The sequence below is a fragment of the Rhea americana genome, unplaced genomic scaffold, assembly GCF_003343005.1.
Source record: "Rhea americana isolate MKP2758 unplaced genomic scaffold, rheAme1 scaffold_44, whole genome shotgun sequence".
Taxonomy (NCBI): Eukaryota; Metazoa; Chordata; class Aves; order Rheiformes; family Rheidae; genus Rhea; species Rhea americana.
This window is the reverse complement of record NW_028186579.1, coordinates 4,347,710-4,375,271: the sequence shown is the minus strand read 5'-3', so window position 1 is coordinate 4,375,271 and position 27,562 is coordinate 4,347,710. Positions and strand designations below refer to the sequence as shown.

The 27,562-nt window shown below is 36.5% G+C and overlaps 1 protein-coding gene across 2 annotated transcripts in view; it reads left to right on the top strand.

The window, feature by feature from the left end:
* SRBD1 (S1 RNA binding domain 1) overlaps positions 1–27,562 on the top strand; it is a 136,155-nt gene that overhangs the window by 48,189 nt on the left and 60,404 nt on the right. For both annotated transcript variants that reach the window (XM_085315870.1, XM_085315869.1), the window contains exon 16: positions 22,129–22,220. In XM_085315870.1, coding sequence (XP_085171996.1) covers positions 22,129–22,220 — 92 coding nt within the window. The remainder of the gene's footprint in view (positions 1–22,128; positions 22,221–27,562) is intronic.

Here is a 27,562-nt window from a genome sequence, read left to right as displayed (position 1 = left end):
GGATAGCATTGGCTTTCTTTGCCACAAGGGTTCATTGCTGACTCACGGTCAACTTACTGTCTGCCAGGACCTCCAGGTCCTGCTCTGCAAAGCTGATTTCCACCTGGTCAGCTCTAGTGCATACTGGGGGAAGGGGTTATTCCTAGATGCAAGACTTGCCACTTTGTTTTGAACTTTATGAAGTTCCTCTCTGCCCATTTCTCCAGGCTGTTGAGTTTGATTTGAATAGCAGTGCAGCCATCTGGTGTATCAGATACTCATCCAAGTTTTGTATCATCTGCAAACTTGCTGAGGGTGCACTTGGTCCCATCATCCAGGTCATTAATGAATATGTTAAACAGTATTGGACCTGGCATCAACCTCTGGGGACACCACTAGTGACTGGTCTCCAGCTGGACTTAGTGTCATTGATCACAACTCTTTGAGTCTGACAATTCAAACAGTTTTCTGTTCCCCTCACTCTCCACTTTATCTAGACTTTACTTCATCAGCTAGTCTATGAGGATGGTATGGAAGACAGTGTCAAAAGCCGTCCTGAAGTTGAGATAAATAACATCCACTGCTTTCCCCTCATCCACCAAGTCAGTCAGCTCTTTGTAGAAGACTGTCAGGTTGATTAAGCCTGTTTTCCTCTTTGTAAATCTATGCTGACTATTTCTGAACACCTTGTCCTTCGTGTGTCTATAAATATACAGGAATAGGTGCTCCACCACCTTCCTAGGGCTTGAAGTAAGACTGGATGGCATGTAGTTTCCCAGATCCTCCTCCTTGCACTTCTTGAAGGAATGACACTTTCTTCCAGTCCTCAGAAACCTCTCCTGATCACTATGACCTTTCAAATACAATCGAGAATGGCCTAGCAATGACACTGTCCAGCTCCCTCTGCACTTGTGGGTGCATCCCATCAGGTCCCTTGGACTCTTGTATGTCCAGTTTTTCCAAACGGTGCCTAACTTAGTCTCCTTTCACTGAGGATARGTCTTTCTTGGTCCAGACTCCCTCTGTGCCCAGGGGCTTGGGATTCCTGAAGGCCAGTCTTCCTGGTAAAGACTGAGGCATGGAATACCTTGGTCTTTTCTATGTCTTTTGTCCCTCTGCTCCATTTAGCAGTGAGCCTGCATTTTCCCTAGCCTTCCTTTTGCTGCTTATGTACTTGTAGAAAACCTTTCTTGTTCTTCACAACCATCCTTAGATGGACTTTGGCTTTCCTAACCCCATGCGTACTCAGACAGTTTCTAAATTCCTTCTGGGTCATCTGCTCTTGCTTCCACCTCTTTTAGTCTTCCTTTCTATGTTTGAGTTTAGGCAGGAAGTCAGTCACCTCTGCTTCTGTTTGCTAATGGAAATGAAATATGATTAGATTCAGATTTTACCTGATCATAGAGAAATCAAGAGTGGTTAGACAGTGACTAAACTAAATGATGGAGAATGTTTTTTTTTTCATATATTTTTTGACTTGCAGAGCACTGAAAAGTTACTGGTGGTGATACAGAATTTGTGTATGATATTGCCATGCTAATGGAACCTTTAATACTCAAATGTGAATGTAAATTAGAACTATTAAAATGTTAACTTAAGATTTATCACAATATTTTATTTCCATCTAAAATAAGTGATACTTGGGATATCATTGTATTATCCTCTTCACAGAGACATCAGAAATATGTGCTTGTGTGTATTTAAGTGCTTTTGTTGTAAAATAACTGTGACAATTGGTAAATTTTTCACCAAGAATGATTAGGAAAATTAATTTAGGCTCTTCATCATATAAAAAAAAAAAAGCAGGATTACTTGTGGAGCCTTGTCAGGAATTAATTTAAGTAGAGGCATCCAGATATGCAGAGTGATTAATATTGATAGCATCTAGATTAAAATGATATAAATATATGATGTATTCTTTGATTTGTGAGGTACTAAGACTGAGTATTATTGCACAGTCTGACCTGGTTGTATATTTGGATAGTGTTCTGTCTTCAAGCAGACATTCTGTAGGAACATAGTGGAAAGCTAAGCATTTTTCCAGTTTTGTGAGATTGCCAGTAATATGTTTTTACTTAAGTTGAGATTCTGCCAAGCTTCATACCTATTCATTTGTGAAACCACATTTGGTATTCTGCATTTCAGCTCTTACTGGGCTGCCTTTATTGTTGTGAGATGTGGTATATAGATATATTTATTTATTTGAATTTAAAATCTACTGTTGTAGTTGATGATGATAGCAGAAGCTTAGGTTAGGTGGTTAGGTTATATTAGGTTCTCTAACAGTCTGCATTACATACCTTAATTTCAGTGTTTTTTAACTGATAGATTTACCTTTGAGAGGAAACTTTTTATCCTGGATCTCTGTTAGGGAGTGTATATGTGTGGGTTGCATGTGTGGTGGGTTTTTTGTTTGTTTTGTTTTTTTAACCATTTCCTATTACTTTTTAATTATCAACACTAAGTTATCTGGAAGAAATGAAAATTTTCAGGTAGATCCAAAGATTGGATAGAAGCCTCAAACTCTCCCTCTGAATATCTGTTCAGGGTTATCAAATACAGCAGTATTTTATCATCTTTTATTCTGCAGCTGCGTGAAATTCTCATTTCTACTCCTGATTTCAAGCTATTGGCTTTAGAGGTTGTTAACAGTGTAGATCTGAGTGCTGCCCATATTACACCTTAAGTCAGACTAGTTTTGTGTGATGCTGAAACTGGGGCCTGTGGTTGTCTGGACTCTTGACTTCTCTCATCAAGAAGGTGCATGGCAGTCATAAAAACTTCATAAATGACATTGAAAGAAGCCACAGCAACAGGAGATGCTTCAGCATGCTTCTGATGTTTTCAGGGCACAAGAGGCGGAGAATATGGGCATGCTGTGTGTCTTAAAAGGGTCTTTGAGCAGGTTATTTTGGCTTGAGAAGGGATTAACTGTAACTGAAGGTGCCTATTGAGAATAATTCCTTCTTATAACTGGATTCCAGCAGTCTTGTCAATGATGAATAAGTGGAGGGAAGGAGAAATGATCAGTTTGTCATAGTGCATGATATGAAGGTAAAACTGTATTCTAGAAGTAGACATCAAAAAGCACAAGCTATGTGAAGCACCTTCTTTGGTACCAGGCCCCCGCAGCCCCTCCTTTACAACTGGGAGAACAGAGAAGACAAGAATATAGTTGGAACAGCATTTAATTTTGTTAACTGTTGTATCAAACTTGTTTTCCTTTGGGATAAATAAAGCTGCACCTTTTTTTTTTTTTTTTAAAAAAAAGAAGTAATTTTAAAAAGATTTATGTTGAAATGAATGTCAGAGAAATGAAGTCTAGTAGATTCTTAAGAATCATAGTAATGATTTTGTTTACATCTTTATTAACACTTGGTGAAAGAGAAACACATTTAGTACTTCTGATAGCACAGAACCGAGAAAATGAACAAAATTTAAAGGAATATGGCCAATTCAGGCAGATAATATATTTTGGTAAATTGCCTATTGCTTTTGTAGATTCCGATCTAGTTACACTAACCTGTTTGTTTAAGGATATATTTGTAGAAATATTTAACAAGTTCATCTCATTTGTGTTGTCTTTATTTCATATGGTTGTATTATTATCATAAATCAGATTTGTCAAATAATTTSACTTATAGTTTATCCGTAAAATAATTCTGTGATTGAAGTGGTGCATTATATCATTTTTGGTGCACAGAGAATGGAAAACAGGTAAGCTAAGATCAGGGTACAAAATATTGTAGTTAGGGGAACAAAGTAGTTGCTGTGGGCTCTTCAATATAACAGAAAAAAAGGCAAGAATGAGTGTCTGGAGGTAAAATTCAAGTAGGCTTAAATTAGGAATAAGGTATGTGCTTTTAARAATCTGATTGATTGATCCTTGGAGTGTAATAATCAAGGAAAAATTTATTATTTGTCTGTTTGATACCTTCAAGACTGGATGTCTTTCTGGATGTATGGGATTTATTGGAAAATATAGTGAATGGCTATTACATAGCCTGAACTGCATGGATCAGACAAGACAACTTAATGATCTCTCTCACCTTAAATCTTTGGAAAAATGTAATGTGCGTGGACATGCCTCCTTTAGGAAAGATACTTATTTGAAAGACTTTCATTGTTAGCTTCAGCGGTTTAAGGGATCTATCCTGCTATAAGTAAATGACAGAATTCTCATTGATGTAATTTGTGATGACCAGAACATAACTGAACAGATACATTTTTTGACAATTGGAAGGACAATGGCAGAGAAAGAGGGTGATGAGATTCTCTCACCCTCCATCCCCTTTTTGGTTATAGATTTTGTTCGGTGGCTTGAAATAAAAGTTTAAATTTAATTATGTCCTAGAATTTGGGGCATTATTTCCCTTTTCTTCAAACACTCAAACTCCTGAAACCAAATTTGTTATCAAGATAAAAAAGGGGGCTTAATTTTACTCCTGTTTGAACCTGTAAGTAATATATCACAGTTTCTAATTATATTGAATTGATTGCAAGTAACATCAAATCTATCAATGTTATTCAAACAACTCAGCTGCCCTTGGAGCTTTTCAAATAAAAATCTTGGAGAAAAAAATGTTCATCTATATGCAGTTATGGTTATTGCTAATATTAAATAGGCTTTTCACATAAAACCTCTCTCAAACCTTATTAATTTTCATATTTCGTTAAACATTTTTGGCAGCTAAGGCAACATGCCTACTGCCTGTTCAGTTCTTTTATTGGGATATAGTAGAACTAACATTTGGATAAAACACATTYTGACATTTGAACTTGACAAGAAATGTTTTAGGGAAACAATTTAGACATGCATCTTCACTGGATGATTCTCTTGTCAGTGTTATGATGTTGTACTGTAAATACACCTTGGAAGTTGGCTTCAGTAAAGTCAGTGGTGCATTTATTACTTGTTCTTGGTCTATTTTCCTAATAGTGTAATCACAGCTCAAAGTTACTTTGTCATATTTATTATTAAAGTTATTCCCGAAGTTAGTCGTTTTTAAGTAAATCAAATTGAATGTTCCTGTATTACTTCTCAGTGTTTGTCTCTCTGCTGAGATGTTAAATCTACTCCTCTGCTGCAAAAGTTAATAAAAAGAGACATTGTCAATTTGAATGTTTTTAAACGAATTTTTATCAAGATTTTAAAATTGTTATATTGTTTCCTTCTAATATGTCCTGTTGCTTCAGTTAACAAAAAGATACTTTTAAAAGAATGCTTAACAAGGCTGTCCTTTTGTCTATTATTCCTGTTTTCCTACTCTGCTTATAAATATTTCTTTTTGTATGGACCCATGCTGGTTCTGTCAGCACTTTGGTATTGCTTTACTTGTCTGTCTATAACTGCTTGTTGCCTTCTCAGTTGTAGCTTTCCTATTACTGAAACTGGCTAATGACTCTTTTGGAGAATGACATCCATTCCATCCATGAATGGAGAAGAACATCTGTTGGAAAGGCAATGCTGCTGATTAGCAGAGCAAATTAGGGGAAATTAGTTTCCGTTCGCTGTCTTTTCTGGTAAAGTGGTTACTGTAGCAGACTTTTCATGGAATCACAGAATGGTTGAGGTTGGAAGGGACCTCCGGAAATCATCTAGTTCCCCTCCACCCCCACTCAAGCAGGGTCACCTAGAGCATGTTAGACAGGATCACATCCAGGCAGATTTTGAATATCTCCAGAGAAGGAGATTCCACAATCTCTTTGGGCAACCTGCTCCAGTGTTCTGTCATCCTCACAGTAAAGAAGTTTTTCCTCATATTCAGATGGAACTTCCTGTGTTTCAGTTTGTGCCCGTTGCCTCTTGTCCTGTTGCACCACTGAAAAGAGTCCAGCCCCATTYTCTTGACAGCCTTCCTTAGGATGTTTGTAGATGTTGATAAGATCTCCTCTCAGTCTTATATTCTCTAAGCTAAACAGGCCCAGTTCTCACAGCCGTTCCTCATAGGGCTCTAACCGTCTGATCATCCTCGAAGCCCTACGCTGGACTCTCTGCAGTAGCTCCATGTCTCTCTTGTCCTGGGGAGCCCAGAACTGGATGCAGTTCTCCAGACGAGGCCTCACCAGAGCTGAGTAGAGGGGTAGGATCACCTCCCTCGACCTGCTGGCAACACTCTTCCTAATGCACCCCAGGATACCATTGGCCTTCCTGGCCACAAGGGCACATTGCTCGCTCATGGTCAACTTGTCATCCACCAGCACTCCCAGGGCTTTCTCTGCAGAGCTGCTCTCCTGAAGGTCAGCCCCCAGCTTGTACTGGTGCCTAGGGTTATTTCTCCCTAGGTGCAGGACTCTGCACTTGCTCTTGTTGAACCTCATGAGGTTCCTCTCTGCCGAGCTGTCCAGCCTGTCCAGGTCTCTCTGAATGGCAGCACAGCCCTCAGGTGTGTCAGCCACTCCTCCCAGCTTGGTATCATCAGCAGACTTGCTGAGGAGGCACTCTGTCCCCTCATCCAGGTCATTGATGAAGAAGTTGAACAGGATGGGACCCAGTACTGAGCCCTGGGGGACGCCACTAGCTACAAGTCTCCATCTAGACTCCACACCACTGATGACGACCCTCTGAGCTCTGTCTTTCAGCCAGTTCTCAGTCCACCTCACTGTCCACTCATCTAACGCACACTTCCTGAGCTTGTCAGGTATACAACATCTGCTGCTCTCCCYTCGTCTACCCAGACAGTCATTCCATCCTAGAAGGCTATCAGATTGATTGACACCAACAAGAGTGAAGTGTTCTGTTGGGACATAATTTTAAATAATGAGCTGTTTTATTGCTAGCCAAAAAAGGAAATTGTTGATATTTAAGAAGAACCTCTTTAAAATTTAAAGTCTATAGGAAACTTCTAGCCTTTTATTATTAAAAATACAGATTAAATGCTGATTTTATAGAGGTTTGTGTAAATATGTTTTATTTAATATGCAGTGCAGAAAGTGCAGCATTGATTGCTTTTTGGTCTGCTTGAAGCATTTGGGCATTATGAAAAAAGCTAATTTTTTGATAGTATTAGATTTTGACAAGATATAATTTATCATTATATATACTATATTATCAGTATAGGGAACTCTGGCAGAGAAGCTTTAAGTATGTAAATTGTCTTTGGTAATCTGAAATAGCAGGTTTTGCACTCAATACAGATTGGAGCTTTTAATTCTTAAAACTGATCCCCTATGTAAAAATTTTAAGAGAATGTCTAAGTATGGCTTCTTGTTTTTTGAAGCCTTTGTAAGCTAGCTTCTATAGCTTCTATTGAATTTCATGATAAAATGTAAGCTTGGAGTTTCTTTACTGTGCAATAGTTGGTAAAACTAAATTGCATAAATTGCACAGAGCTTGGAATGGTGATGATTACAGTGAGCCCTTCTAAACTTCAGAGGAAGCTGAAATGCTTTGTTCTGATTCTCAGGGTTTRAGTAAACCCAAATCCAGTTTGAGGTATGAGTGATTTTATTTATATTTTTAAGCAGGTTTTTTCACTTCTTGAATGGAATTCTGAACACACTTGTCTAAATATTTTTAGAAAATAATTTTCAAATATGCATTTTAGAAATACTTACATGACTTCTTAGGATTAGGTTCTCCTTTCTATAGGAGAGTAAAATAGTAGTAAAAAAACTAATGAATGAAAAGTGTAATTAGGCCCTTATTTAAAATCTACAAGCATACTTCCTTACTACACTTTAGATCTGAATTAGTTGAGCAGTTATTTATGTTTTGACTTGGAAGCCTGTCTTCTCTCTGGGGCAAAATTATTTAATATTTGTGCCATATTTCTTTCCATCCAGACATAATACCCATCCCTGCAGTGGGTAAGAAATAATCTCAGCCTCAAAATGCCCTGACCAGTGAAAGTCCTGGAATGGTCCAGGGTAGCTCTTGGTCACGTTGTTGGAAGTGATGATGCTGGTGTGCAAATGTGAGCCGTGTGCTCTTCTGGCTTGGGGCCCCAGTGACTCCAAGGGCAGCAATCGTCCTGGGCTGTCTGACAGAGGGAGGCCGATGATGAGGCTTGCTTGGCTCTGCCACCTTCCACGCTAGCCAGCAGAGCTGAGCAGGTGCCTGAGGGCAGAAGATGCTCTGCTGTATTAAAGGGTGTTGCGTAGTCCACTCTGGCATATGTTCTCCACAACCCCCTGTAGGAGTTGTCTACATCAGCCAGAATGCCTCTAGGCTCTCTGCTGCTGTGCTGCAGTGCAGTCTCTAGCAGATAGACTCTTGTTCTCATCTAGACAATTAAAATATGCTTCTATGGTTGTAACACAGYGGTATCAATACCCCCCAATCTCTCTTTTTTCTTTTTTTTTTTTCCCAAGTAACAGATGTTAGTTATAAACTGCAAGAATTTTTGTGACATTTTAACATCGGATGCTGAAATTAAGTGGGCCTACTCTGCTACTGCAAGCATCAACAATGCAAATATTCCCAGTAATTTCATTTCTAAACAAATTCAATTTTTAATTTTGCTTGTAGTGTTTGAAGAAGCTAGAATTTTTAAGGTTTTCAGTGCAGCTCTGTTTAAAAATAAATGGCACTGAGGACTTTTAATATCTTAAAGCTAATTAATTAGACTATTTGGGGGCAAATATATACTACTTTTCTGAAGGGTATTTATAGTGTTGAATTTTTTTTTAACTGCCAAAAAGCAGTTAAAAAAGCAGTTAAGAAAAAAAAAAAAAACTGAACCTTATCTTTAATACCATTAAAACCTCAGTTCTCAGTTATAGTTGAGTCTAAGTGGTCTCATTAGCCTGCCCTGAGCAACCTACTCTTAACCGACCCTTCTTTGAGCAAGAGGATTGGATTAGACTGTCTCTAGGGTTGCCTTCTGTGATTCTCTGAAATCCTGTAATTTCCAAAAGTTGAAAGAATTGTTCTAAGGTGCTAATTCTGCATTGTTTGTTCATCTTGCAGAATCCAAACRTAACAGCCTAGTGATTAGTCCACAGAAGTCAGTTTGGTGTCAATGCGCAATGCCTGCATAACTGTAACCTTGGCCAATATTTACAGGTGTAAGTTGTGATTGACTGTTTTCGCTTTCTTTATAATGTCCTCCAGAAGACTCTTCAGACAAGTTTCACCCTTCTTTTCTTTCTTGCTGCCCAGAGATGATTTGGCAAGATTATTTGAAAGAGTTTTCTTTCATTTTGAAGCACTGYGTGTACTGGGAAGAGAGAACAGAAAATTGAAAGGAGGAAGAGGTGGTTTATTTTAGGGCTTTAGGTTTGGTGGCACTTCTTGGCTGTTGCTGCCATTTTTCCCTTCCAAGAAGACACTGATTCTGAACTTCCTGTTCTGAACTTATTCTCTCTTAACAGATGATAAACTTAGTTCTTTTTGGAAAGAATGAACCCACCACTTTATTTTCATTACTGTGTTTGTTTAAAAACATGTGATGTTGCTTGTGATTGTGAGCCACAAGTCCCCAGATGTTTCTAAGAAACTTTCTTCTTATAAAATGAATCTTAAATAGAGAGCTAGCAAGATTAAAAAGACACATGTTCCGAGACTTTGTAACTGCAAAATATTTGTAGGTGACCTGCAAGTAGTTAGATGAATAAATATGTATTAATGAACCTTTACCATTATTTGAAGATATTCTACTACTAGATTTGCACGTGACTGAGATCCTACTTACTGTGCTACGCATCTGTGACTAGAGAATAACTTTGAAAATTTTAATGTAAAAAGTAGGACATAAAATAATCCATAATTTTTTTTTGTGATTCGGATGTAAAGATATTTCTTTAAAAATTAGAAAACCTTCCTCTCCTCTGCTTTCACATTTTGAATGGGTAAATAGATTAATTTCAGGGGTTTTTTTTCCCTTAAATTTTAGTGTAATTGCTTGGAAATGAAGCATCAGAAATTTCATTCCAAAAGAAGAATTTTAAAGTCTTTGTAAATGGATGAAAAACATACTTTCAATGAAGTAGTCTAAATGAAGTATGTTTATGCCAGCTCTAGTAATATTACTCATGGTAAGTCTCTAGTGTGGATCCATCCCAACCTAGAGGAACAAATTATTTTTGATTAAAAGAAGGGGGTAAAAATAGTATACCACTACCTAACTGAACTTCTATTTTACTAATTCCAAATTTTGTTTTTGCCCTGTTTCTTTTTCTTGCCATTATATTAAAGCCATAGTAAAAGAATTTGTATTTTCTCTGAAAATGCAATTCATGAATCCATTTCAGGTTTGGAAGGATTTAGGTGGTTTTTATTTGTTTTCTCCAAGGTTTATATATGCAAATAAGAACACACAAAATAAGAAGATATCCACTATTTTAAATGATAAAAGGAAAGTAATGCAGCCAGTGTTTAACCCCTTTTCATTTGGAAATATGTTTGATTCATATTAACATCTCTTACTAAACATGCCTAGCGGATACAGATGATATCAGTAAAATAACAATATTTAAAAACAMGACAATGAGGAGCACTAGAGAAGACATGAAAGAACCCTAGAGGCCTAAARGGAGAAAACGCTCTAATTTAATAAGAAGACGCTAAATCTACTTAYGTTGCTCTACAGACATTTGAGTAAGTCTTCTCATTTTGAAATCTGTGTCTGAGAAAAGTAACTCTAAGGAAGAATTAATCTTAACTGTGAACATATTGCTTTTGAAAGGATGTATTTTAAAATGCATTTGTGATTACAGACACAATTTCTTTTATGCATCTTTGATCTTTTAAAATGTGCTTCTTAGTGTAAAACAAGCTTCATTTGACTCTCTCTGACTTTTTTTGTGAAAAATGTTACATTCTGAGAATCAGTCAGACTTTCAGGACATAAACCTGCCTGTCTACTGTTGTGTCCTTATCCTCCTTTCTCAACCTGGTCTTCCTTGGCTTTTGTCCATTTTGCTGCTGTAATGTTTTTTATACTGTAGTGCTACTGTTCCTTTGCAGGCAATTAATAGATTTTGTTAGGAGCACTAAACTAGTCCCTGAACATACAGGCTTTGTTCCAGTGGGAAAAAAAATTTCCTTGATGGACAGAATGGAACTCTTTCTTGATAAGTGGCTGCTTTGAATATTTGTAAACTGCAGTAGGGGAAAATGTTGAAATTACCTTTGAAAGATAATAGCATATGATTTTTAATAACATCTGCGTAAAGCACCATTTACTTTATCTAACAGTTGTCTCTAGTATTTTGAGTTAGAGAATTCTATTTTTTTTTTCTCAGTTTCTCTATGTGGAAAACCTTGTACTTAAGACTTCAGCAAGCTGTACCAGGAAGTATCTGTAATTTAAAAATGTTTAAAATGACAGGCTAAGATACAGTCCAGATCGTAACAGGGATGAGGAGGGAGCAGAGAGAAGCAGCAGCGGTGGAACTGTGTGTACTTCACACTGTGCAGAGAGTCTGTCTTGCACTGGTTAACCCATAATAAACGGAGTGTAGTTCACTCTAGTTTTTCCCATGAATCTGTACCAGGGAAGAGGGCTTGATAAAGAGATCAAGTACTAGGAACAGTGATATTGTAAGAAGGTGGGGGGAGGGAGGGAATATAATAAAGCCTGAATCAAGGCAAAGCTACAGGCCAGAATTTTGTATAAATCAAGGCTATAGAATCTGCACCAAAATTCTGTTTGAACTCCTTCCAAAATGTTTAGAATGAGCATTAAAGGAAATGACAATTGCTGGAGGTGCGATTCTCTAAGAGGCATTTTGCTCCATATGTTGTGGTCTTGTCCAGTTATACTCCACTCTAGGGACAAAGTCTTTGTGAGAATTAACATGATTTTAAACTGTAGCCTTTGGTCTGGCATGATTAACTGCGTTTTAGCCACCGCAGTCGCTGCATCGTTGTTGCCCATTTTCCAAATAAAAATGATTCCAGAGAGCAAGTGGAGCTACTGAATAGCATATTCTTGTAGCCTTTCTAAGTAATTTAATATGGACTGTTAGCATACAACACTTCTTAACACTTCCATGAAGTTCACTGACAAATTAACTGGTTGAGAGGTCCATTTCATATTCRCTAGAGAGGCACTCCTTAATGAATCATCTGTATCTTAAATGCCTTGTGTCCCAGAGTAGGGCAGTGTTGTAGATAGAATAGGACTTAGAATAGGGAAATATTGCAGTTTGAGAAATTAGGCAGACTTTTTGGCACATACGCCTTTTCAGGTCTGAAACAGAAACTTGAGATTTAAACTAAACGGAAGCTGAGAATGATTGCTCAGAGTTCAGTTAGGTATTTATCGATTAGGTTATCTCTGAAAGAGAAGGTAAGTGGTACCTGTGGAGGATAGTGCAAGTTAGCAGCGGAAGGGAAGAAGGGACGAGTGAATTATAGCCAGTAGAATATGGAGAAGTAGAAGGAAAATTTAAATGACAAAAAAAAAAAAAAAAAGAAAAGAATCTGGGTGACAACACCAAATACAGACTGTACTAGCAAACTCTAACTATTCCTTTATTGGCAGAAATCTTTTAAAAACAAAAGACAGTCTTATTTATTATTATTTGTTCCAAAAAAACTCAGTTTGTGTTATTTTATARTGCTCCATCTTCAAGGTATACTTGAATAATCGTGCACAAATATGTAATTTAAGAGTTCTAGAATTTGCACTGCTTTTTGATATGATTTTTAAAAGCAGTCTGGGTTGGTCTTGTCTTCCTCAAGATCCTGCTTGGCTGGAGATGGACTGCATGAAACACCTGCTTTCCCCTTGTGCTGCCACTGCTGCTGGGGTTTCCGCTTGGCCAAGCGCAGAACAAGCTGCAGGCAGGATGCTGTTAGTGATGGCCTTCTGCTCTGAACTTGCTGCTTCCTTTGGACCGTTGGCTCTCAGGGCTTGTTTGCTTGACCAAGCTCTTGAGGTTTAAGAGGGGCAGGGGCTAACATTACTGCTTGGACTCTTCAGTTTGGAAGAGTTTTGTTAGGCATTTTGGAGGAATGACAGAATGTGTGTGTGTGTGTGTGTGTGTATATATATATGTATGTATGTATATATATATATTTATTTATTTATTTTGGGGGGGAATGTGCCATGTTTTTGATATGTCCGTCTAGACACTTTCATTTAAAGAATGTCTATGAATACATCAGACCTGAGAATTTAACACTACCTAGAGCTTCCTAATTGCTAACTGAATGAATGTATGTAGTTATTAACTCTGCTTAGAATTGTTTTAATGCTGTGATGTTTTTAATGACATTTTTAAAATTAGAATTAGGAAGACCATGACATTTCTGTTTTCATATTTATGTTTATTGCTTGTGCTTGACCCCTTGAGTTGAGGAAATATTGTGTTCTATAACTGTTATCTCAGTTGCCGTGGTTCCTTTCCAAGGCATTGCTACAGTGGGGGAGAGAGCAGTTATTTAAATTCCATCTCTAAGTTCCTACTGCGTTACAGTATTTAAAGTAAAATTARATGGTTTGCTGCTTGTTTGTTAGATGATTAACTTGGAAGTAGATTTTAGACATAAAGTTCAGATTTTAAAGCTCTTTCAAAAGCAGAAAGCAGCTTCAGCTCAAACCAGTTTATGAGCAATGACAGGACCTGTTTTCTGAAACTGTCAATAAAAATGGTGGGGGCAGTAACAGGTAACTGTCACCTTCAGACTTGAGACGTGCCACACTAGGTCTTTCACTTTTCACTGTAGACGAGGGACATGTATTTCTTCTGGGGATGAATCTGCAGCACCAGTTTTGTTCTGATAACAGCATCTGGCACTAGATTGATTTAACAGACTATGAGGTTTGCTCTTTTCAGATATGCACTTGTACGGCAGCTTCTATACAGCTCTGACATGGCCACACGSTACTGTTGTTTTTTCTGCCTCCTAGCACCACGTGTGAAGCTAAAGCTCTTTGACACCTGCCATTTGGACCTTTTTCTTACTGAAAAATGTCATCGTTTTCAGACAAGATGAAGACAGATATCTGATCATCCTTCCCTTTGCAGGGATGTGCTGAGGGCATGGTTCATAGACAAATGAATAAAGGATTACAGGCTGTAGCTGTACAGTTAGTTATTAGTTTAGTACAGTAAACTGATTGTTTCATTTAGGGGTTAATAGAGTTACATCTAATAGAGAAGAAATTAAATCATGATGACTTTTTGTTATATCTTGCAGTATTTCTCAAAGCTACTTCATTCTGTTGGTAAAGTGTAGTATACAGTCTTCTAACTGATTTAGTGTCAGGCAGGAAATTTCGTTATCACCTCTTTGGGGAATGGAATGATGGTGGTAGCAGAACTAGAACTAAAATCAGAAAACTTTGAACTCTTCTGGTCCTGTAGTCAGTGAAATATTTTATCTGGGATACTTTTTCTGCGTTCATCCAAACCAGGACGCTAACAGAACTGGGCTGAGTTTTCCAAAGAAGTAACTTTTTTGTTTTTAAAGGAAAAGTTTTTACATCACATGCCACAGCGTGTGTGTGTTCGTGTGTCTATGTTGTTGAAACCTGCTTTTTCACTCACAAAGAGGCACTCGAATTGCACGGCTTAGAATACAATTTTTCTTGTACTTGAAATAGCCTTTTATTATGTTTGAGTTCTTGCAAAATACTTTTAGAGTAAAATCAACACACTGTCCTCTCTTACACTGCAGAGCAATGAAAGTCTGAAATGTTAGGTTTTATGTTTTTGCTAATGTTTCCCAGCTTRCATGGAAGTGGGTAGTACTTGAAGATAATTACTTTAGTAATTGTGTTTTTGGATATATTTTCTATTTTTTCCAGTCTCTGTTATGCATTTCATTTATTCCTTGAGATTTGGCTGCAGATCTTTGCAGTTAAACTGCTTTGACTTTCTTGTATCCCTTTTAATTTCTTAAAAAGTGAGGACATTGAGGCTTGCTTTCATTTTCTCTGATGTTGAAAGACTGTAATTTGATGTTTTAAAATGTTAAACAAATGCAATTTTATTTGTTGCACATTGATCTTCATCTTAAAGTGCATGCCTCAGTTCTTCAGTGAAATGTAGTTCTGTATAAGCCTACTGGAAGAAAGGAGAAAACAAACACCCTTCTTAATGTTATTTTAAGATATATGCCGCTTTTAATGACTTGCACCAATGATGCAAACTGTGATTAGATTTTTTTGCTGAACAGTAATAAACAGACCCAATTCTATTGTGTTCAATAGATTTTAAAAATAGAAACTGTCTACCAAGAAAACAATCAGCTTATCTGGTGCTAAATGTCATTTGTGTATGAACAGGAGAGAAATGCATATAACAACACATCTGTTTGTTAGCTTTATATTTTATCTGAAGAGGAATCTGCAAGAAGCTTCTTTTCTCTGAAGTAGAAACCTGTATCTAAAGTTAAACTTTTGCTGATTTCTTTATTTGAAGAACGTTTTGAATATCTATTTCAATTTAATATTGCTCAGATGTTTTAACAGTTACTATGAAGTTCGCTGCAACACACATGAAAAGTATAAATGAATGCTCGTTTTCAAATGAAAGAACAATTCTTACTTGAATATTAAGTGCTCAAGTGATAAAAAGATACTTGAGCCCAAACCCTAGGCCAGCGAGGCTGAGCATATCATATGAAGGTCATGTATCTGCAGTCACTAGAGTCAGAGAGGGGGGAGATTGATGCATGAATTATTACAGCCTCTGTGAATTAATGGAGGGCCTACTGACTTTGGGAGGTGACACAGTATGAGATAACCAAGCAGACAAGATCAAGTGGGTCAAAAAAACAAACGCTGGGAAATGCAAATAATAGATTTCCAATTGTGTGAGTTCATTCTTCCCTGCATGAAGGTGACTAAACCCTGGACTAGTTTGCAGTCATGTGTTGACATAAATAGTGAAATTGGTCCCAGGCTAAGTTTACCTCAACGCAGTGATGGTTGCCTTGAAATTTTGGCATTTCAGAAGCTGCTCTATAAGCTGCTCATTGTACCTGCTGTAGCTGTTTCAGAAGTAGGGTTTGCGACTGAAAGAGGTACTGCTGTGCTGTATTCTAGTTTGCTGTGTTACAGGGATCCTGGTTTGAAAAAGCTGAGAAATAATTTTTACTTTAAAAAGGAGATTGTGAATTGGTCAGGAAGAGATTTCTTTGCTGTTCTTTGCATTTTCTAGTAAATTTTGGAAAATACTAAGCCAGCTAATTGACACATGGATAGAAATGTTTACAGGCTTTTTTTGTTGTTAATTCAAAACAGTGATTATAAGCAGAATTTCACATAATACTTTATATGGAAACTTAGAAAATGCAGTTGAGCAGCAATAAGAGGACTACATCATTGCTTATAATATGTTGGAACATCTGAAGACGCTTTGTGTGCTTAGCTGCTTTTGTGCTTGGGAACTCGTGAATGAAAGCAATTCTTTAAAACTTGATTTCCCCACAACTGTATCTGATTGAATGGCAGTCACAAAGAGCTTTTCTGTTTTATTTTCACAAAAGAAAACTATAACACTTCCACTTGCTTCATGTGACTTTTGAAAGGTGGATTTTCATATAAACAAAATGTGTGTACTATGCAAGCTAAAATTCTGAATTAAGCAATGAAAAGTTGGTGAAAATTCCTTTCCTTGAGAACAACTTGTTTAATTATTGTAAAATACATTTAATGCTGAAATATTTCCTGAGTTTTATGTATTATTGAAAATTAAAGCCGTTAGGTTGTTTAAAGGCACAGATTGACTTAATTTTGTTGAATAATGGTTGGTTTCTAATATTTTTTTTACCAGAGTTCTCACATCTTCCTTTGCAGTACCACTAGCTCACTGGAGGTGAGGGAAAGACTAGATTTTGCATTTAATCTCACTGGTCAGAATTAGCAGGCTTTCTCAAATGTTTGGGCTTTTTTCTCCTTGAATACATCATTGAGTATATGCCAGATCCTTTTTATCGTGCACTTCCATGACATTTGTTCCTCACAAGGAAAAAAAAAAGAAAAAAATGGCTGTACTGCGTCAGACCCAGGCACTGTCAAGTCTGGTATCCTGTTCCTGTGCTGAAGTGCTGGTTGCTGAATAAATTGCAGCATCTCACTCCTGCAGTTTCCCATGGGCCATATTGATCTGCTCCCCTGCAAAAAGAGCTATGTTGAATGTTCAGGGACTGGAGTGCCCACCTACATGACCAGGGTGCTGAAGCAGCAGAGCGAGCCTAGGGRTGGCAGGTAACTCTGCCCACTGCACCAAGAAACTCCTCTCGTCCCATGCAACCTGCTGCTCACCATCCGTAACAGCGAGGAGCTGGATGGGCTGTCAGAGTCGCTTCTGCCTTGGGCTGTGTCCTGCTTGACATTAAAGGAAAGAGCGAGCCACAAGCCAAAGCGATTACTGCTGTTTCACATGAGAAGTCTCTTTGACCTCCCCTAGCTGGTGATGATCAGTGGCCAAAAGCAGGTACCTAGGGAAAGTCTAAGGCAAGTGTATATATACTGTTTCTCTAGTACCTCCCTAGCTCTCAGCTGTTCTTGGTTCTAGGCGCTTCCAGAGCTAAATGCRGCTTCTGTGTTTTTCATAAGGCCCATGGATTTCTCTTCCATGAACTTCCATGAAAATCTGGGCTCATTTTGTGGTCAACACTACTTGTGATTTCAGCATGATCACAATTTTCTTCTAAATGTTAATATCGATCTCTTAATTGTTCTGTTATTGTTCTTTAAAATGTTATTTTAAAGGCTTTCACTTGTAAACCAGGGTGAGTGCTTTCAGAGGTTGTAGAAATAGTAAGTTGTGTAAAATTGTATAAAGTTACTTTTTCCTTTGGTTATTAATCCAGCACTACATGGGAAATGACTTCTCTGTAATAAAATAGTTTAAATGTTGGTAAGATTTGTGAAAATGTTGGAAAGCTGCATCTGTCTTTACCTCTAGAAGCCTCCAGCCTGATATATATATATATTTTTTCACATGCATACATTAAAGATATTGAAATACATTAAAGATGCATACATTAAAGATGCATAGCTTATAAGTGCCTGTGACTGACTAGATTTTTTTTCAGTGAAACATTATTACCTAAGAACACTGTGAGCTATTAAGGAATGTTCCATTATATGCAAGTATATGAAATCAATACATTTAAGCAGTTTCTGATAACTCTAATGTGCTAAATGTAACTTTTACCCTTATGCATTTTTGTATTTTCAGATTATCTTTTCATGCAAAATATATTTATTTAAGCTGAGTAAGGAAATAATTTATTCTAGTAAATGTTAAAAGGCGTTCCTGCATAAAGCATTTAAAATACAGCTTAGCATAGTCTCTAGCATAAAGCTGATGGACCACCAGGTGGTGCTAGTGGAATATATTTAGTGTTGGTTTAGCCGTACTTGAAATGAGTCTTAATAAACGTGAGAGATCTGCCCAGTATACAAAGACTTACTTTCTCTGCAACAAGACTGTTAGTACAGTTAATAAAAATAAATTGAATAATTGTGTAGTGGTTTTGTGCTCAAGTGAGGTTTGGGCACTTTTAAAAAGTTGCATACAGATTCTGAGAATAAACATTTAGTTTGTAGGATGACTAATTGACAGCAGACAGTATGGAGGCATATTCCCAGATTCTCTACCAACTTTTTTGTTAATTCAGACAGCAGTTTATAAAATTTGTCAGTTCATATATTATAAACACTTTGCATATCATTAGTACTGTTTCTAATTGATTATTTATCTATTACATGTTGACTTCCAATAGGAAAATACAGCCTTTTTTTAGTAGTGTTGTTTTAACTGTTATGATTTTGGCCAGTACAGGAATCATTCCTGCAAACCTAAAGGAATGCACAGGAATATGGATTCTCTATGATTTAGAAGGTTTTTAAGTGCATTGTTTGGCTTAAAAAGTCTAATTAGAAACAAATACCAATTATAAAGATATACAGATTTTTAGCTACAGTTTTTAAGAGTACTTGTGTTCCAGTTGATAAGTGATTCAAAAACAATCTTTTGTGAGAACTTTCTTTTAATTCTCTTGAAAATATTTTTTTTGTTTGTTTTGGGTTTGTGAGTTTTGTTATGTTTAAAGGCAAAACAACACAGGGTTAAGCAACAGCGTGGKCCAAAGCAGTCCAGAGTAAGCGGCCCACTGACCCGAGCAGGTTTATTTTTGGCCTGATATGCTCTGATATAAAATATGCGTATTCTTTGAAAACAATGTTTTACAACACTAAATTAGTGTACGTTGTCCTATGTAATATTTCCCTTTAAAGAGTWACAGGATTTAAAAAAATTATAAAAGGCTGTGAATAAAAGTTTATCTTCTCCAGTCCAAAAAAAAAAAAAAAGTAAAACAATAGCAACCAAAAATCCTCCTGCTTTTTTCTCTTGTTGTAATCCTAGTATTGTGACCAAGCTAACATGTTTTAGCATGTATGTGCCAGTGTCACATTGGTAACCACTTCACTGTAGCTAAACAACCTAAATAAAACCACATGAGAAGCACTAAATAGGTCTGTAAACTCTTGCTTGAATATGGTCGAACCAAGCAGAGAACGATTTCTTTGGAATCTGTGCCCCAGTGCATTTACTCTGGATAACAACTTTTATTTAATGTCTGAATTTTACTGTCTCGGGAACAACAGTTGTAACCACTATAAGAGTGGAAATTCTTCCTCTTTAAGTCAGCTATACCAAATACTTCACAGAACATATGCACGCGTACAAAACCATCTCACAGTGGATGTTAAATATCCAGCATATGCTTCTCCTGAAAGTGCTCTTCGTATTTTGCTTTGCTGCTCAAGACAAATCTTTACTTGGATTCCTCCTTAATCTATGCTGCCCTCCTCCCCCTCCCAATAATGTGTGTAAATTTTCTTGAGAAAAGGAAATGTGCTCTTTTCAACTGTTTTTTTTCTCCTGTCCTGAATTTAATGCTATTAACTCATTTTAGCACTCATTTTAGCAAGGAACTTTTTTTTTTTTTTTTTTTTTTTTACCTTCTTTAAAATTTAGCAGAGCAATTCACTTTGACTGCCATAGAATCATAGTATTGCATTCCTCTTATTTTTGAAATTATCTGTATATCGTTAATGAGAGTAAAATATCAGGTGCCTTACAGTTCCCAGCCAAGTCACTTTCTTTTCCTTTCTGTACTGTACAACATACTGAAACCGATCAAGTAGTAAGTTGTGTGCAGTAATACATTTTATAGTACAACATTGTAAACTCGTGCAAAACATTGAATGTGCATTTTTTTTAACGGAAGTATAGTAGGTATAGAAAACATATTAAATTTAGAAATAACATTAAAGGTTAACTTTTGGTTCTTTTAGAATTCAGAGATTGAAGAGAGGTTAGTTAAAAGCTGCTGGAAGTATGTGCTAATGTGTGTGGTTTTTTGGAAGCAATTTCTCTTTTGTGAGGAAAGGGAGAGTTTGCCAGATGCTGCCTTTATAATGTGTGAACAGCTTAAGAAATACATTCTGTTGCATTGTTCTTTAAACTACCAGTTCATCAGAAAAATCATTTTGATGAGACTTCTGTCAACATCTTCATTTTTCAACAGTTGCATTTTTGTGATGTGACTGTATTTTTGAATTATTTTGGTGACTGTCAATTATTGTCTGATACAGCACTATATTCTGAATGCGATTTATACTCAAGGACTCGAGGAATGCCCATAATGCTGAATCTTTTAAAAAGATCGTGGAATAGTTTCTTTTTCCTTTGCCTCACTCAGCTTGTTGACCARCTGCTCTGTGCAATTTTTGCTCTGTTAAGCCAGTTGCCTGAATTGTTCTGGAGTTATGCTAATACAGATGAGAACAGGATATTATTCTCTGTATTTATTGAAAGATCCAGTCTTATTGTAAAAATGAAATGGTCACTAGAGATTCCAGTATCTATAAAATCTGATATATATGTACAGCATTTTAGCAAATTCCAGTTTAGATTGAATAGATAATAATAAAAAAACCCTCTGTAAAAACCTTGCAACAGACAGAAATTGATCTTTTTTAATCTTTGCACTTTACTATATTTATTGTCAATACTGAATGGAAGCATGTGTTTTCTCTGAACTCTTCTCAGCTTCTCTAAAGAGGCTTCTAAGTATCAGTTTCTTTATTCAAAAATTTGACCTACTAAGTGTTCTTAAAAGGAAAATGTACGGTCTCATATAAGAACCTATAAAAGAAACATGATTGTATTTAAAGGTCTGTTTTTTAAGGATTGTGGTTACTCTGTTTGTGGAGACCATAAGGTTATTCTAAGAGTAGAATAGTAATAGTAAAAATATTTCTGAAACTGATAGTGTTCCTTTTCGGTGCAGGAGTTCTATCATGCCTTAATTATCAACCTGAAATTCAAGTTTTGTTAACGTTATTGGAAGAAGTATGCTATTGATTTTAGTGGTGTCAGAATTTCACAGCTGAAAATAAACTTACACTGTGAATATTTCATAGCAGCTTTCTCTTGAGTAGAACTAGAGCACTTGAGAATTATATTAATTATATGGTGTGATTTGAATTGGTGAGTTTCTCGTTATTACTGAATGAATTAGAGGTGTGCTGCAGATGCAAAAGTATAGTTTAACTTACTGAAGACATACCATCTGTGTTTTTCTTTAGGGAGGGGAGGGAGATCGGAAAGAATACTGTATCAAGTGTTGCCAAGAAATGAGTTGCAGTTCTGTGATTCAGTCTATATAGGGCTCTTTTTTCCTGAATATGTTAGGCAGTTTGCTGTAGATAAAGCATGTGCAAACCAACCTCCTTTTCCCTGCACCCCTCTCTCCCTGCCTCACATGCACACATGCAGGTTCATGTAATAGTTCAATTGACATTAGACTTCACATTTGAGGTTTCTTTAATGAAATTGCCACCTAGGTAGTGGTGCTTTGCGTGCGTTTGTTTACGCAAACTGCATTTCCTGTTGACTGCTAGTAATACTTGTTTCTCATTCTTGTTTTCTCCATTATAAGATTAATATGGCGTTTGATATCATAGACWGTGTGTATTCATAATAGGGCCAGATTTGAACAAGAAAAGATACTGCAGGTCAGGGACAGGTGTTGGCATACAAGGAGGTATTTTCCTGCTACTCTACTGTTTTCCTTTTAGAAGTATTCAGTTAATTCAAAATATTTTTAAAACATGAAGCTTAACCCCTCCCCCCCAAATATTCCAGTAATTCACATGCTAACAAAGTCTTTCAGTGGTGGTGTTCTCAGTTGTATATTCTTTAATGTTTTGCTATTTCCTTTTGTAGCATTGTCAGTGAAGCGGGAGCGTCTATCTACAGTGTTAGTCCAGAAGCATCTAAAGAAATGCCGGATCTAGACCCTAACCTAAGAAGTGCAGGTATGAAGCTTTTTTTTAATCATTGTTTCAACATGGTGCTCAATTCTTAGTTCTCAGACTGTATTTTTTACAATATTAAATACAATAAGGGTCAAGTATATACAGAGCAAAGGTTTTAATTGCTTTGTTTCTGAACTTTAATTTATCATTAACATTATTTTTGTATCATTTCACATCCAAAGTCCTAGGTCCTAGTGCTATCTGATAATGATGACATCTTCTACCACAACCTGTAATGTAAAGGTCATGGTGGATGTATTCTTTCAATAGGATGGTACACGTGAATTTATGGGGATTAATGTAGCCAATAAATTGTGTAAACTTTCAAAAAAGTTGCACATGTCCCTGCCTATAAGAGCTAGGCTTTCCATCTTTTCTTTTACTTCTTATACGTGCACAGATGTCTCTAATAGCCCTTAAACATTTAAAGGGCTGGGAGAACTGTAAGATTAGAACAGATGTCTGTCTTCATCTTGTAGGGTGATCATGGCACTTCTTTTGCTTTCCTTGTGGTCTCTTCTGAAGTTTTTATGTAGCTGAATATAGTCCTGGAGAAATACTATTTCGTTTTAATTAAAAACAAACAAACAAACAAACAAAAAACCTTTAGCATAAATGTTACTGACTTATACTGACGTATAATATATGGTCTGTGTCTTCAGAATACACAAACATAATCACTGTTGTAATTAAAATTTTCAGTGTTTGGTTAAAGACTACTTTAAGGGTCAAACTTCTAGCAACATTGTTGGTATCCAGGTTCTACTCATGGAGCTGGTTTGTTGGGAGACAACTGTAAGGGTAGATCTAAGGGTTTTTTTGGATTACTTTGTGTATTTTTTTTTATTTGCAACCCTCATCAACTCTTACTTTTTAATTTCTTGATTTTCCTGCAACTGCTGTGGTACTGAATCAAATAAAGCACATTGGAGAGTGCATCAACACTGTAATGATACAAGTCTTTTCCAGTCAAAATGATAATATTCTTGTCTTAATGTTACATTAGCAGATTATTAACTTGAAAATTATTAGGAAAGTGTGGAAATGGGTCATCAGAAAGCAGTTCTGAAGTTATGTGGTATTGTATTTGAGGATAGAACTTTCCGACGTTCCTGAAATGATCCTTTTCCTCTTATTTCCTCAAAGGGAAAAAAAGGATTTGCATTAATTTAATGTTTCAAGTAGATGTTTTTACAGGAATAATCTTTAAATGTTTATTTCAACCCTTTCCTTCTTAGGACAGACCTCTAGCTTTTTGTTTGACTCTTTCCTTCCTGTTTGCTCACTTACTCCATGGAGATTACTTTTTCCTTGGGACAAGGAGCTCTTGAATGCATCATGATATGGCCAGAGTGAATATTAGACTTGTGACATTTTTGTGTTTTTGATGGATGCCACTAACTTTTCCTTGGGCCAAAGTTTTTTCAGTTTCTGTATATTTTTCTGTATATTTTTTCTGTTGCTTGTTAAAGGTGTTTTAGAGTTGATGTAAATGAACAGAAGAACAGCAGAAAAGGAAGAAATCACGAAACAATATACTTTTCCAGATATACTTGAGTTTTCTTTTCCAGATATACCTCAGCTTTCTTAATGTTTCTGGAATTGATTTCTGAAATATTTGTTTACTGCTGTGCATCAAACACAGTAAATAAAAATCAAATTTTTAATACATGACTAATTCCAATATTAATTTTCTAGAGTGTATCATCCATTTTTACTAGGAGCTGCTTCAGGCATTGCTTTCATGCTGTTGCATTTAGGTTGAAAAATAGCATCTCTTCTAACATTCTGCAGCAGTACTGCAGGATGGATAGAAATTGAGAAAGGATAGAACAAAATGAAAAATAATTGCTTAGTGCCACAAATATCACTTCTTCTGGAACTGACAACTGCAAGTTTTTGATTAAAATAAAATCTTTCAAAAATTTTTAGACTTTTTTCTTAATTTTGTTTGTTTCAGTTTGTAATTAGGTGCACTAAAGCTGTGGCTGCATTTTTTTTTAAAGCTGAAAGTGGAATTGTGACATGATACCAGAGGAATTTTTTTCGCCAAAAACTTAATTTTCAGCAATATGAATGTGATTACATGGTGTCAAACCTGACTTGTTTTTTTTATTTTTAATTGTAGTGTTACATCATGTCAGGTTTTGTGCTTACATGATAGTGTTTAGTACATTAAAGGAAGCTGACAGCTGCATGATGAAGTGTGACATTTATAGTTAAAATAAAAGGTACAGCAGACGTGAGATATCTGTGATCTTAACACAGTTTGCCACTTTAACATTTCTCTGAACAAAAACTTGGTAGAAAGGGTCTTTTTGCAGGGGGAGGGAGGAATTACATAGGTAAGCCTCTCTTTGCCCATCAGGTATATGAATGTAAAACACTAAAAATGTATTTTAAATAAGAATTCACTTTTAAATCTTGTCTTATTTCTCAGCCATATTTACTGTGCTGTTTAGCAACTGTTCTCAGTCAATTTTCATTTCATGTACAGAAATAAAAGATACTGATCCTGATAAAAAATATTATCCTATTAGCCTCTTCTCGGATAAGTATCCATATAGAGGGGAAAAAAGCAGCAAACTTTAGCATTTTAGGGACATGTTAATTAAGTGTATTAGTTAAGCAAGAACTCGATTGGTTATTTTGGTTATTTTTCTTTCAGCTGTCTTTTAAGATAATAGATGTTGTATGTTTGTAATAAATCATTGAGGAAAGTTGCATTAAGAACTAATTATGTTTGCATAAACTATAGTTAAAGGTCTTTACAGTCATCAGGATAGCACTTTTAACCACTATTGTAATTACCTGAAAAAAATGCTTGTTTCATAAACCRTTTGCTTTTCTCTACAGTGCAGCATAAATGGTTTAGACTCTATCTAACTTTAACACTATCCCTTTCTTCAATCTGGTTCTAGGCAATATCAGCTCCTACATCAATTTGCTATGGTGAACAAGGTTCCCTAAAATGTTTATAGCACCAAATAYGAATATTTCATGAAAAGCAGAAGCTTCTATACTGCTCCAATTCCTATAAAATCTTGTGGAATGGAGTTTAACTACCTTGATAGTGAGGAACTTAGTTACTATAAACCTAGTTACTTGTATTTGAGTAATGTTAGAAGGTATATGTCTCCTTCTGACGGTCCTTGTAGGATTAATGAGCAGAATAGCTATTTCTCAGCCTCACAGAATTAGAAGATAAGGGACTTATAGGCCAGAGCAATAAAAGGATTTCCTACTTGATAGGCTGAGGAAGTTTAGCTGCAGCAGGTTTGGAGGGTACTTCCAAAAGGGCAAGCCACTGGAGTTTCAAGAACTGGGGGTTTGGGATAAATTTGCCTTAGAGAGTTGCAGCTTGAGAGAGAAAGGAATAAAAAGCTTCCTTGACCTCTCCTTCCCTTAAGCTGTTTGAAGAACAGGCTGAACMTTTGGAGTTGGGAATTGTTGTAGGAATGGAAACAATTAAAAGGATGGTTAGCAAACTGCAAATGTTGGATCATCTTTGTGAAGCTTTGTGAAGAATTTGCCCTTTTGAGGCTCGGTGACTTTGCTTGCTCTAGAATTTATGGAATGGCAATGAGTGAACTGAATAACAGAAAAGTTGGGGTTGACAGGGACCTCTGGAGATCACCTGGACCAACACCCTTGCTCAAACAGGGTCACCTAGAGCAAGTTTCACAGAACTGCATCCAGTTGAGTTTTGAGAACACCTGCAGAATAGAACACAATCTCTCTGAGCAACTTGTTCTAGTGTTCAGCCACCCTTATATTGAAAAAGTATTTTCTTATGTCCAGATGGAAAATGAGAGGCTGAGTGACTGCATTTCTGCCCCCCCCCTTTTTTCCTACCCAGATAGGTGCCCTTTGGGCATCTTATCAGAGGAGTCAGATGTTTGGCTTTGGTGGAGTTTTCTTAAAAACAATCAAATTCATACTTAATTGCCTATCCTGTTCTCCTGATTTTATTCAGAACTGCCATCAGTGTAACACTTTTCCTGTTCGAGCGTTGGTGAGTTTTTATTGCCTCCCCCCTCCTTCAAGTCAGAGTTTTTCATTGCAACTTGTACATGAGATCTTCCTCTTGGATACGCTGGTTCTGTCTGTGGTTGAGATTTGCTTGTGCCTTTTCTTACAGAAGGTCTGGATGCCAGTTACTATTTGAAGTAGCTGTAAGCACCATGTTCAATAAACAGTTACTGTGCATTGCAAGTTTACCAATAATTCTCTATGCCATTAGTTAGTCTTTCATTATCAGGGTGTTTGAGAAGACTGTTTTGATATGATATTCTTTGGTATGAGTGAGGGAAAAGAGCTGAAGTTGTTGGTGGTGATTATTCTTCCCTCAAAAGATGGACTCTGGAATAATCAATGTATAGACCCATTTTCAGTTTTTGTTGCTCTTTTTCCGGGCTTGTGAGATCTGTAATTAAATGATCTTCCAAAGTTTGATTAGCTTGCTCATGTTACCTCCATCTTTTCCTATAGTGTTGCTGAAGGGATTTTGTCATGTAGAACCTCTGCTCCTCATGGAAATCAGGCTTTTGGGACAAGAAATAAGAAGAACTTGTGCTGTTATCGATTCAAGAGTGGAACTCTGCCACTCTTGTTATTGCTCTCATAATTGCTGCTTCACTTTTCCAGTTCCTTGAGGTTACAGAAAATTGTTGGTTGAAACTTGTACTAGACAAAATGGAAGGATTGTGAAGGGTCAGGTGAAGTATATGGAAAGAGTAATGTGAATGACTCTTCTCAGTATTGAAGGACTGACACCCGGAAGTATTCATATTGGAATTTATATACTTCCTGGATGCCTGCAAACTTCTTTTTAAATATGCTAGTGATGTTTTTGTGCTTAGTACAAGGAGGAGAACAGATGCACCCTGTATTTGTCAGGTGCTCAGATCAGTTTTACCTTCTTTTTTTGTCTAAGTAGTATAAAAAGCAGTTGATCCAGTGGAACAGTCACCTCAGCTTTTTGACTTGGGTACCATGATGAAATGAATGTTGCACAGTAATTCTAAGAAACATAGGAAAATGCTGAGTTCTGGAGAAACAGTGACATGATGGCTGAGAATGACTGTGAGGATGGAATTTTAACCCTGGACTTGGAGGAACGTCTTCATTTCGTGAAATTGATTCGTTTTGAGATTTCTGTTTTAACAAAGAGGCAATCTCTTTCTTCCAATATTTAAAAAGCAAAATAAAAACCTAATGTACTTTCTTACACTGATTTACAAAAATGATGCAGACAAACCTGAACATGTAGAATTCTTTAAACACGGGGATAAGGTAGCATATGGTGTTACTTTTTTTTTTTTTTTTTTTTCCCAGACACA